We start from the raw sequence: 12844 nt of genomic DNA on the forward strand, positions 1-12844 counted from the left end.
AAGAAACTATTCCATGGATTAGTTGGTTGGTTTAGTTGGAAAATATGCGTTTTTTTTTTTCTAGTTTTCAATTGAGTTTTCAATTGAGTTTTCGTTTTATAATTATGGGCTGAGATGAATAATGGAATAGTTCCCCTATCTGTGTTGCTGTGTTTCTAACATAAAACAGAGCGAGGTCTGATTTTCCCAATGGAAAAGCACGGAAACTGAGTATCTAAATTAACCTTATTTTCGATTTTGGGGAAAACGGAATAACTAAGTATAAAAAACAAATTTTCTTGTTTCTCTCAATTCCTTTCATGAATGAAAAATCTGCCCAGTCATTTTCATTGGGGGCCCACATTTTTGTTGCCGCACCAGGCCCACCAAACTATAGCTACGCCACTGATCCCACCCAATGCTTACTTTACCAGCAGACATCAGGCGGTTGAATGCGTCCCTATCAACTTCAACAATTGTATTATACAGTAACTGTTCGCTAACTGGGTGCTGTTTAACTGGGATGCTTTTTAACTGGGCGTTCGCTAACTGGGCTATAGCCCAGTTAAAAAGCAGATGAACGTCAAAAATCAGCGTTTGTCGTATTGTTGTCAAAACGAGATAGGGGTACATGAATTGTAAATTGAGATTGATTTTTTCAGTTCAATGGTTTTGGTTGTCATCACATATTCGATCCATAAGATATCCATCCACTAGTTTCCAGGTAAAATAAACATTTTATGAAAAGAACATGTTTCCAGGCAACGGTTAGTTCGAATAAAGCACACGCAAGGCCAACAACTTATTTTTTCTCATTTTCTGTGCATCAATCAGGATTTTTAGTGTATTTGTATGAAACATTTTCCAATTTTCGCTGAGGGACTTTGCCTAGCGCCATTACATCCCTCGGTATTTGACGACATTTGAAATGTCAGCCCAGTTAGCGAGCGACATTCGTTAACTGGGCTAGGCCCTCAGCCCAGTTAGCGAACGAATAGTGTACTCATTGTATTTGAAGCGTGAATTTTCAAATTGCGCAATAACTTCGACTTCATTGATTCCGTTGCCATCATTTTGACTTTTCAATAAGTCAATGAAGACTTCGGGGGAATATTGATCACTCATTCCCACAATTTTCAATTTTGGCTTAGCGTTTGTAGGAATAACAGCATTGTACCTTTCACCTAAATTGCTTTCAATGTTTTTTTCACGTCTTCAATATTATCCCCTATTGCACACTCAGCAATTATCGAGTCAGCTCTCCCGTTCTTAAATTTTCTAATTTTGTGTACTTTCGGATCCAATTTTTCTTTCAAAAAAATTCTAGTGTCTCAACTAGATTGAGAAGACTCGACTGGTTTAATCACAATGACCGGCCGAGTCTTACGGTTTTCAGCGCGTTTTAATTTATTTACCGTATTTCCAATCGATCCCGTTAAAACATTCGCGTATGTCGGAGAGTTTTTAGAAAAAAACCTCGTTATCTTGCATAATCGCGTCTTCAATCGCTTCATCATGTTTATTCGAAATATTTTTTTCCTTATTGGCAATAGAGTCCAGTTCAGAGTAAACCGTTCTCTCAGTTCTAGATCTTTTTCTATTTATTGGCACACTTTTCTCTCGATTAATATTTTCAATTACGTCTAGTTTGAAATCTTCCAGCTTTTTGGCAACATTGGCTTCAATGCATGCCATGTTCTCACGAAGAGAATTGCTGATCGATTTAGCAACCGCGATGTTTATCTTGGTTTCGATTTCGCTTTGGGTATTTGTAAGCGACTCAGAGATAGATAACAAAGTACCCATCATCCTTGTCATCTCACCAAGCAAAACATCATCTTGGGCCGATAAACATGCAGCACATTTAAAAACAATATTCTCATTATCGTTAACGACTTTCGCCGCTATTTTAGTGAGCGGTGTGCAAACTCGATGAAATCGAGACTTGCACTTACCCACGCAAACAACGGGATCATCGCTAACACTAACTATATTACCACATTTTGCACAGTCCATATCAAACGCACAAACAACCGCCGCAAAAGTCTAATTTGCTCTATTTTGGTAGTAATTGGATCTATTTACATCAAAAAGGTGTTATTTTCGTATAATCAACCAATAAAACTAGAGAAAGTACATAACAAGGTGATATCCATTAAGTACGCCACGCAAATTTTGATCAAAACTCATTTTCACGTTTTGTCACATATTAATTACCCCTACCAAAAGAACCATTTTCATATAAATCTTCATTTATCAAAACGTCAATAAAATAAAAAAGAGGAACCAGGAGGAAGATTTTTCTTTCCGTAAATATTAAGTAGGCTTTGACCTTTCTGTTAATAAATAAAGTTTTGACGGGACTTTCCCGGAAGGTTACAAAATCATAAAATTAATTTTACAATATTATGGATTTTTCGCGGTCGGCTTTCACTATCACGTTTTTCGTAAACAATCTGGGATTATTTTTTGCATTTAGCTTTTTAAATATTGCAAAACATTCTACTTATGTTGTACATTATGTCCCGTGAGAGAAAAAAAAACTATTTAATAAAATTTTTCAATTTTACATGCTACCCGCACGTATTTTTCAAACTGATCAATTACCTGTGGAATAACTCTGAAATATAACCATTTGGTGTATGTGATTAGGCACCGATGAGATCTGGGATAGCACGAGGGTATGTTTCAACTGAAATCAATACAAAATAATGGAAATCATGTATTTTGTATGTCGGACTTTTGGCCAGCTTTTTGAGTCAAATACTCCTATGTGCGCCGGCTGGACTCGTCCAGCAGCAACGGCAAAGGCAAAAGGCAGCGAACAATAAAAAAATATAACAATGAATATTTCACACAGCAGCCGTAGCGTCTATGTGATGTAGACGCGATGGCCGGCGCTGACACAAATTAAATTAATAAAAGAACGAATAAATCGAAAGCATGCAAAGACACTTCTACTTATCCGTTTAGGTATCCAATTTGGCCGTCGGATCACTAGCACTAGATCACCTGAAGCACTTGATTTCACACAAAAAAAAACTTTTTAATTGAGGCACTAGCGGTACACAAGCTACCATGTTCACCGTATCACCGTATCTGAAGTAATGAAACCTCCCAACGAAAGTTACACGAAAAATGACTTGAAGAGCCCAAACATGTGATTTGAAGTGACACACTGAAATCAATTTGCTGTAGTTTGCTCATACCAAATTTCAGTATGAACTAAGTTTAAATTCAAGTTAGTAGAGAAAACATTAGCAAAGAACTACATTAAAAGAAAGCGAATATTTGCTAATTTTTTTGTTAAGCAAACAAGAGAACAATATTTTAAACAAATAATCTAAGCAAATACACTTGTGTATAAGAAACTATAGTGAATCATGAGAAATTACTCGGGAATTAATATATGTTTATAATATGTTTAATCCCGGGGACGGTATCTTTGAGGTTCTGTATCTTTGTTGTAATTTTTTGTATAAGACAAGGTGAAAAAAAACAATCAATAAGAATTAACGGAACTACAAGATAGGACTTGATTGGCAGATAAAACCAATATGAAAATAAAAACTTATCAGTTAAACATGAGGAAACAAACCTGAAACAAAGTGTAGGATATCGGGAATGAGAACATATGTAAATTAAAAAAATGGTCCGTCGAGATGAAAAACTGCACTTAAAATGTCTCCAACTCAATCCCAGTGTTAAGCAACTGTTGCTATATTAATTCTAGAGTTAACTTCATGATAAGGTCGTTTGTTTGAACGTAAACCAAACGAGTGAGAGATGATTTGTGCTTGTGAAGTACAAGGGATATAACTCTCACTCGTTTTGTTTACGTTTAGACATACAACCTCATCACAAAATACTCCAGAATTCAATTTGAGTTTCTACTTTTTTCTACTACACGTACTAGAACATATTGCGCGATCTTCAAGTCTAAATATTTGAACTACACTAAAGTCGCCTTTTCCGCGGGGGATACAAGCCACGTAAAAAAAAACGCGTAACTTCCGCGATCCGCGTAATAAACCGCGTAAATTCCGAAGTCTGCGTATAAAAAACCGCGTAAACTCCGGAATCCGCGTAAAAACCGCGTAAATTCCGGAATCCGCGTAAAAAAAACCGGCGTAATTCTGCATTCCTAGTGAAGGGAACCGAAATCCGCGCAAAAAAAATACCGCGTAAATTCCGGAATCAGCGTAACAAAAAAACCGCGTGAATTCCGGAATCCGCGTAAAATAAAACCGCGTAAAAAAAGCCGCGTAAAAAGAAACCCGCGTAGAAAAAAACGCGTAAAAAGCGACCTTAGTGTATTAACTTTGAAATATTTTGATTGAGGGCAATATTTTGCCGTCTGTTCACACTCACTCTCGTCACCATTAGCAGCCGCTTCTTGTAGAACGTCAAATTCAGCTCTTGGGTGCACTTGATCGTCACATCCCGAAAGCTTGCCTGTTGGTTGTAGCGCGGAAAATACTGATAGCATTTAATCTTATCGTTTTCCACCAGTTGCGTCAGCATGACTATCGATTCCACCTCGTACTGCAAAATCATACGCCAAAAGTCGAATGTTGTCTCCTTTTTCGGTCCCTGCGTTGCGATGTACTCCCGCTGGTACTTGTAGCCATCGATAAAGGACGCATTAATGTAATCATTCACTTCCTCATCCTCATCGCCCACAATATCGTCAAAATCAAGCGGAACGCGATTACCATCGTACGGCATAATTCCCAGATATCGGTTCTTTCTCTCGTTTTCTTTTCCCACGAAGAAACGGTCATTGAGCAACTGTTCGGAAAAATAGTTGATCGATTGATATTCCTTCATAATTTTCTCCCTGTTCGATTGAATCAACTCCTCATAAATCCCGGAAAAACTTTTCAGCGGTATATCCGCTGGTTCATCATTCGGCGAGCGAACGGCAACTTGCGTATCTGCCACCAGTTTATGATGATGCCAAAGAACTATAATTCCAAGCATAAATGCCACCAGCAGGCAGACGAAAATTGTGGCCACGATGAGGGTTAGCTGGATTAAAGAGTCTGAAATTGATATATTCATAAAATTTTAAAATTCTTCTCGAATGCACTAAATTCGTCTCTATACCTGTCTGAAAAAATTGCAAAGCTGAATCACTAAAACCACTCTGGGTGAAAACCCTAACAACCAACGCATACTCTGTACCGGGTTTCAAAGGCCCGTTGCAGTAGCCTTGCCGATCCTCGCATGTCTCGTTTCCGATAACATACACAACTGGGGCTTGTTCGCGGGTCTGCTGATTCGTACTAACCACCTGAACGGGGCTCCACTCTTGTGGTGTCGTCTGGTACTGAGCAGTGCAATGCATACCGAATACCTGCGACCAAGACAACAGGTCAGGCCATCCAGTGGATAAATTTCTGCTTGGAATTGGATCCGCCTGGCAGCGCCGCTCAGAAAGCAGCAACGCCACGTGTCGTATGCTTCCGACCTGCGAGTCGAAAATATCCTGCGACAAACTTATCTTCGCCGTTTGGGTTGGATTTGGGGCCTCCATTACGTCCACAGTGCCCCAATTGATGTCATCTTTAATCACGGGTACTAAAAGAAATCGAAATATAACCATTAGAATGTTTGATAACTTGTTGCGTTACTCTTACTTCCTGCTGGTGACTCGAACGAAAGGAACTTCGGGTGGCTATGGTTGGCCACATCATTTACAAACACCAGAATAGAAACATTGTATTGGAACTCCGGTTCCAAGCGATGCTCTACGAAAGTATATTTATCACTAATGACCTCGCCATCTGCAATCGTCAAGCTCCAGTCCAGTGCGTGCTCCAAACCTGCCCTAAAGCCAATGAACTGGCCCATGAAGCTTCGAAGATGACCATTTAGGTAACACGGCAAGAACCAGGAAATAAACACAGATGAATTGTACGGCTCGTCCACAACTGACAGGGTGACATTATATTCGGCGAACTCGTAAACAGGGTCAGGCTCTGAAAAAAATACGTAAACTTAAGCAAAGCTGGTTCATTTTATCAGCCTACATTTTACACCCACGGGCTGGAAAAGTTCGCCCAGATAACATCTCCGTGTACGGACCGAGCCCCGCTTTCGTGGCCGCCGCTATCTGGACCACATAATTGATGAATGGTCTCAGATGTTCTACAGTATATTTCAATCCCTGTTCACCATGACCTCCGAACTTTGATGCATCTTCTTCGTGATAATAATCGAAAGTTTCGCTAAACTCCTCCAGCGGTTCACAGTAACTTGGCCTCGGATAATCGGCTCCGCTCGATATTACATGGATCCGATATCGGGTGATGATACCGTTCTTCACCAGAGGAGGCTCCCAGTTGAGTTCTATTGAATGACTTCCGCCGATAAGCGTCAGGTTGCGGGGTTGCTCTGGAACTACATCGGAACCAAGTTACACAATTTCAAACTGTCAGCACTGTTCGAAACCTACTGCGCTACCTACAATCTTCATCGGTTCGGAACTCGATCGAAGTGGGTTCATCGGAAAGTCCAGCAGCGTTCTCGATCCTTGCGGTGCAGTTGTACTCGGTGTACGGATTCAGTGAGGTGACCACTCCCGTGTACGTTGCATTCGGGTCCTCGATCAATAAACTTCCGGTGAACTATAATGTTAAGAAAGATTCAAGTTTTTGGGCGTTCCAACAAATCAAAGCTTTAAAGATAAAGTATGTTTGTGGGTATGACTAACCAAAGAAATACAAATAATGATTCGAAGTTTTAGCCAAGTACGTTACCTCTTTGGGCTGCTCTCCCTCAATCCGACAGATAAACAGTGCCATCGTCAACGAGCACATATTGTTATTCTCACTTGTAAGACTAGTTTGTAGCTCCAAACTATGGGCCGTGTGATTTACCAACCGGACAACCTGGATGTGATGCTTCATAATAACTGGAAAACATTTTCGCACGATAAATCCAAGCTAAGAACATACTCGAGCATATTTATCTTACCCCTTGCTTTAGTGGTGATTTCCGCGGTATCATGCCCACACTCCTTGCTGGTTATAGAGACCGCAATTACCTGCACATGGTACGTTGCACACGCCATCACCTCAGCCAGTGTTACGTGTGTATCGGAGGTCTCATTCCAGAAGACCTCCTTTTCTGGAAGCCACGCCACAACACGATAATGAGCGACACAGTAGGTTCCATTCTCTGGGGGATTCCATTTGACGCTGAGACCGAAATCTGCCTCTTCTAGGCTCAGATCCACCACGGCACTCAAGCTTTCTTCTTTAACCGTTGCAGAGACACTCCTCGGTTTTCCGTCCGCGTCGTCAGTGTCGATCGGAGTGATCGTGAAATTGTACTTAACACACGCATCCAATTCAGTTATTATTATGGAAGTTTCATCAGCCTCATTCAAGAGACTCTTATCCAGATACGACACACGATATCCTTTCACAAATTCTGCGCAATGCTTCGGCGGCTGCCATTGGATTTTGATCTGCCGTTCAACGGTATCATCAATCTGGATTTCTCTGACAGGGCCTAGAGTTGGTACCAATTTACGAGAATCGCCCTCCATTCCGCTTTGAGATATCGGAATTATGTCAACATTCATTGGAATTTCACAGGTTTCAGTAGTTTTCTCAACACTATCAAACGCCGCCAAATCCAAGAGCCTTACATTAACCGTTTGAATGAACAGTGACCTTCCGGTTTCTGGATCAGTTTGCGTGATCAAGTAATGTGCGACACACGCAGCTCCTCTAGTAGGTGCTTCCCAGCGAATCGTATTGAGTGTAGTCGACACGGATTCAACAGCGGAAATATGATCGTCCAAAAAGATGCTCACGCCCGAAGGCGAATGCCTTACCCGGTTTTGTCCGACAGCTACAACTTCAAAGGTATAATTTTTACATAATTCCAGATCAGAGATTAGAACCCGGTTGGAGGAAGTATTAACAACAGGGTCCGAAAGACCATTCATAAAGATCAGGTAGTGAGTAACACATTTCGAGACAAACTGCGGTGGCTCCCAGCTCATCGTAACCGAGTCTGGTGAGCTCTGCTGCACATTAAGCTGCTGTACAAGGCCACGAAGATCTACGGAGGACGTTGGTCCCGCAACATTGGTCCTCGAAATTGGGGTGACACTGACATTCATCAGGAAGCAAACGTCAGGAGCAGTGAGCTGAACGGATGTTACTGAAATTACAGAAGAAAGGGGAAATAATTAGATGTTGAGGAACACTACATAGGATCAGGTTGAACTTGAAACTTAAGTATTGTTCCAATAGTGCTAACATTTACATTAAAAAATGGACATTTTCGGATGGTGATAAAAACACGAATTATTTCACCTGGCGGTGAGACCTAGCTTTTCTCATTCGAACTTATTTATTTGTTAAAATAGATTTAAACGAACAGTTCAATTTTTAAATAAAAAATACACCTCGATAATTTCTACTTGATTATTTTTTTTGTCGGAACTAGGCGGAAACCCGAATTGAAACGGCCATAAAGGTAGTCCCCGGGTAGTTCAGGGCGCTCATTCAGAAATACTTAGATGATTGCCTCTTCTCGAATAAGTGGAAGCGACAGAGACTGGTCCTGCTGCTGAAGGCCCGAAAACCACCAAGTGACCCAGCAGGAAAGGTGCTTGAGAGGATTATCCTCAATAGACTGGTTAGATTCACGGAAAGTGAAATCGGTCTATCAAGCAACCAGTTTGGTTTCCGCATGGGGTAGGTCTACGGTGGATGCTATTCTGTCTGTCACTAAGACAGTCTAGATAGCACTCCAACGTAAACGGAGAGTCATCCGATATTGCGCAAACGTAACATTCGACGTGAAAAACGCATTTAATAACGCCAGTTGGAGCTCTATAGCTCTTGCGTTACAGAACCTTAGCGTACCGAGGTCGCTGTATAAGATCCTGGAGAACTACTCCCAGAATCGTATACTTGTTTACAACGCAGAGGTTAGAGGTTACAACGAGGGTTAGAAATGTTAGATTCCAGGCCCGGTGCTGTGGAATGCTATGTATGACGGTGTGTTGAAACTTGAGCTCCCTCCCGGGATGGTGATTGTTGGTTTTGCGGACGACATAACTCTAGAAGTCTATGGCGATGCCATAGAAGAAATCGAGTTGAAACCAGCACACCACACAACGGAGGTAATTGTGATAAACAACCACAAATCGGAGCAGGAGCCGATAATTAGTGCCGGTGATACACTATAGCCTCAAAGCGGTCTTTGAAACTCCAGGAGTTATGGTCAACGACCAACTCAGTTTTGAAAGCCACGTTGATTGCGCCTGCAAGAGGGCTTCAACGGCCATCGCGGCATTATCACACCTAGTCAAACTAGTCTAACGACCCTTCGGTTATATAAACTAAGTCTTTCGGCACAGCAAAGAGGCGATTTTTCAGCGGAATCCAATAACAGAGAATATTTTAGCTGAGAATAAAGTAGTTTCCTTTCAAAAGATAAGTTATAAGCTCGATGAGTTTTAGTAAGTAAAAAAATTTATTCATTTTCAGTATTGAATGTTTACGGAAAACTCCTCCCCTTGCAGTTTCTATCTAACCGGGTTCATTCTACTTTGAGGTGCTTTTTTCGTTTAGTGCTTGTTTGCACGATTTTAAACAACACTTTTCCAGCTTGTAAACATCTGTAGTTTGCACAAATTCTAGCAAAACTTTCCTCTACCTTCCCTGTGCTCGTACGTAACACGTTTGCTCAAATTTGTGCGAAGGAAAATGGCGGCCAACTCGTTTATAAAAACGAATGCTGTGTTAACGAATCTCGGCAACGGGCAAAATTCGTGCCGAAATATTAACAATGATTTGCTGACCTCGACGTCAACAGTTTTAAACGATTATTCGGCAAAAAATTTGGACGAGATTCGTCAAGCTTAATTTTTTTTTTTTCGAAGTCTCGGCAAAATAATGTGACGACTTTTGGCAACCGCCTTTTTGCTGAAATATCGGTGGAATCCCAACTTGCCGAGTGAACTCGGTTTTTGTTAGTTGAGCTCGAGATCCAGTTTCAAGCGTGTTATTGTTTTCTGTGAAACAGTGCAGCACTGCACTAGTGATATAGATTCATAAGGACGATAAAATTTTCAACAGATATAGTCGGTAAATCTTATGTTAATCGAATAGCAATTCTTGGGAGTTACGATGGACCAAACCAGCAAAGCACTTAGGCGCACCTAAAATTGATTCGGGCTCCGGCAAAAATATTGCCGAACGAGTTCACAATACGCTAGTGGAATATTTCGGGTTTTCGGGGGAGCCTAAATTAATCCACCTAGCGGTGGGACTCAGCCTTTCTCCTTCGAACTTATAATTTGTTAAAATAGATTTACTGCAACACTTAAAAAATACACCTTGATTATTTCTGCTGCATTTGTCATTCATTCTAAACAACAAATTTTTGGTAGCCAACAGCACAACTATACCGAACATTTAAAATTTAACATATCATCGGCTTCGTGCAACACTGGCACAACTCAAAATTTCACATTTTTGAGTTTTTGATGGCAAACGATGCCAAATACTGTTAAGTTTCATCACACGAAATCCCATTTCGAAAATCACAAAAATTCCAGAGCTATGAGTAGAAGTGCCTTTGCTGCACAAATCGAAATTTCTCTATAAAGTTAGTGAAAATAAGGTTTTAACTTAAAACTTATTTTCAAAGAGCACATTGAGAGTATACAAGCCAATTGCATCAAATATACGAGATGTTTATATCCTCTCAATAACAGGAAATCTAAACTTTGTTTAAAGAACAAACTTTTGATTTACAAACAAATTTTTAGACCAGCAATGCTTTATGCTGTACCGATCTGGTCAAGTTGCTGTTCAACAAGGAAGAAAACGCTCCAAAGGGTTCAGAATAAAATTCTGAAAATGATTTTGAAATGATCCTTGGTTTGGTACACTCGAATTACATAGACTTACTGGTGTTGAATCATTAGAAGCTATGTCAAATAAAACTATTAACAATTTTCGACAAAAATCGTTGCAATCCTCAACTGCTATGATAAGCTCTCTTTATAGCCAATAAGTTAGCAATTAGGATAGTTATAAGTTTACTTCCCCTTTTCTGACAAGTAGGTTTAAATCCCTACGAACGATAAGTCCTAATTGCGAAAGCAAACAAATCCTAACAATTAAAATTACAAATTTTTAACAGTGTTGAGAAGTCACCATTTGTGATTGGACACACATACTCATTACTTACTAATATTTATCATAAATACTTAAGCTACTAACACATCCCCCCCCCCCTTAAAAAAAAGGTTTTAACTTGGACAACGTGAGCACGTAATATGTGCATAATAGACCCAAAGGTGTCAAATAAGGATTGGTAATCTTAGACTTCGAAGTTTTCTTGAAAATCGAAAAATAAATTTTCGACGCAAATTTTCAAACGCGTTTTTCTCGAAACTAGGGTATCGAACGTCTTCGTCAGTGGTTTACTTCGGCAGGTTTCTCCAAAAGATTGCTGCAGAAAAGCTGCCGATAAAAAACCACTGACGAAGACGTTCGATACCCTATGTTTTTTGAGTTGTGCCAGTGTTGCACGAAACCGACGATATGAATATAAATTAACACATATACATGCAAATAACATTAAATTCTTTCAACTATATGACGCGATTTTGTTTTTGATTGTGGTATAATCGATTTGTACTCATATACTGCCTATAAATATTCAGATTCTTTAAGTCAACGTTAGTCAGTAGATTTAAAATCTTCTTATATATAAAATAAAGTTACATATGTGCGATCGCCCATAACTTTGCAACGGAGCGTCTGATTTGAGCTGGCTTTGTTTTGTTGTGTTCGTCTTTGTCCAAAGCAAAATGTTACAGTGAAAAAACTCGGGAAATTCAAAGAAAAATGGTAAAATTCACGAAAATAGAATTTCCATACAACAAAGAAATGAGATCACAGAAAGCGCAATGAACAACAATAATATGACAGCAATTTAAAACAGGTGACTCTCGACAGTTATTTTGAAATCATCCTACCACCTACCACCGAAAATTAGGATGCAAATAAAAGTACGCTCGACTGGTGGCTACCGTCACGGCGATCGGTTGAACTGTCTAAACATATAAAATTGCAGCTCTGTTTGTCTGATCCATATAGGCTTGGAAACTACTGAACCGATCGGCGTGAAATTTTGTATATAGTCCTTCTTCTGGAAGTAAGGGGTTTTAAACAAATTAGACTCAAATTTCTTCACATCTCGAGAACTAACCAAGTAAATCAGGTGAATATTTTTAGGGGTAACAAATATGTCCATAATTTAAAACCCCTCCTTTTTCTGTAAGGGTGGGGTTTCCTACAAATGAAACTCAAATTTTTTCACAACTCCAGAAGTAATCGAGTAAATGGAACCAAATTTAGCATGTGGAGGATTTTGGAGGCAAAAATATTTTAATGGTGGTTCAATACCCCTCCCACTTCTGGATGGGAGGGCTCTCATACAAATCAAACATAGTTTCTATGGTGGTTCGATACTCCTCCGAACTCTGGAAGGGGAGGCAGGTCTCCCATACACAGATATTTCAACCAGGTTCTCCGGAAAACAGCCTACAATGATCGACAAAGGGGCCAAAACTCGACTCTAGACGCCATTTTTAAATTAAGGATGGGAACTTCTGGTTTCTAATATGGGTATTTCCGGAATCGTATTGGTGCACCAATGCCACAAGTCGACCTCAGACAGCATTTTGAATTGTAAGATGGCAACTTCCGGTTTCTGGAAAATAGCCAAAAATGATCGATTTCCTTCCAATTAAGTACCTACGGAACCAGAATAAAACACAGAAGCTACAAATCGATCACCGACACAATTTTGAATTCTA

At 40.0% G+C, this 12844-nt stretch overlaps 1 protein-coding gene across 5 annotated transcripts in view; it reads right to left on the minus strand.

Moving 5' to 3' along the window:
• Nucleotides 1-12844, minus strand: part of LOC129722940 (phosphatidylinositol phosphatase PTPRQ) — a 55818-nt gene that overhangs the window by 11506 nt on the left and 31468 nt on the right. For all 5 annotated transcript variants that reach the window (XM_055676811.1, XM_055676810.1, XM_055676809.1 and 2 more), the window contains exons 4-10: nt 6961-8160; nt 6744-6898; nt 6452-6611; nt 6028-6384; nt 5622-5963; nt 5089-5562; nt 4351-5024 (exon numbers count right to left, since the gene is read on the minus strand). In XM_055676811.1, coding sequence (XP_055532786.1) covers nt 4351-5024; nt 5089-5562; nt 5622-5963; nt 6028-6384; nt 6452-6611; nt 6744-6898; nt 6961-8160 — 3362 coding nt within the window. The remainder of the gene's footprint in view (nt 1-4350; nt 5025-5088; nt 5563-5621; nt 5964-6027; nt 6385-6451; nt 6612-6743; nt 6899-6960; nt 8161-12844) is intronic.

The sequence above is a fragment of the Wyeomyia smithii genome, chromosome 2 (assembly GCF_029784165.1).
Source record: "Wyeomyia smithii strain HCP4-BCI-WySm-NY-G18 chromosome 2, ASM2978416v1, whole genome shotgun sequence".
Taxonomy (NCBI): Eukaryota; Metazoa; Arthropoda; class Insecta; order Diptera; family Culicidae; genus Wyeomyia; species Wyeomyia smithii.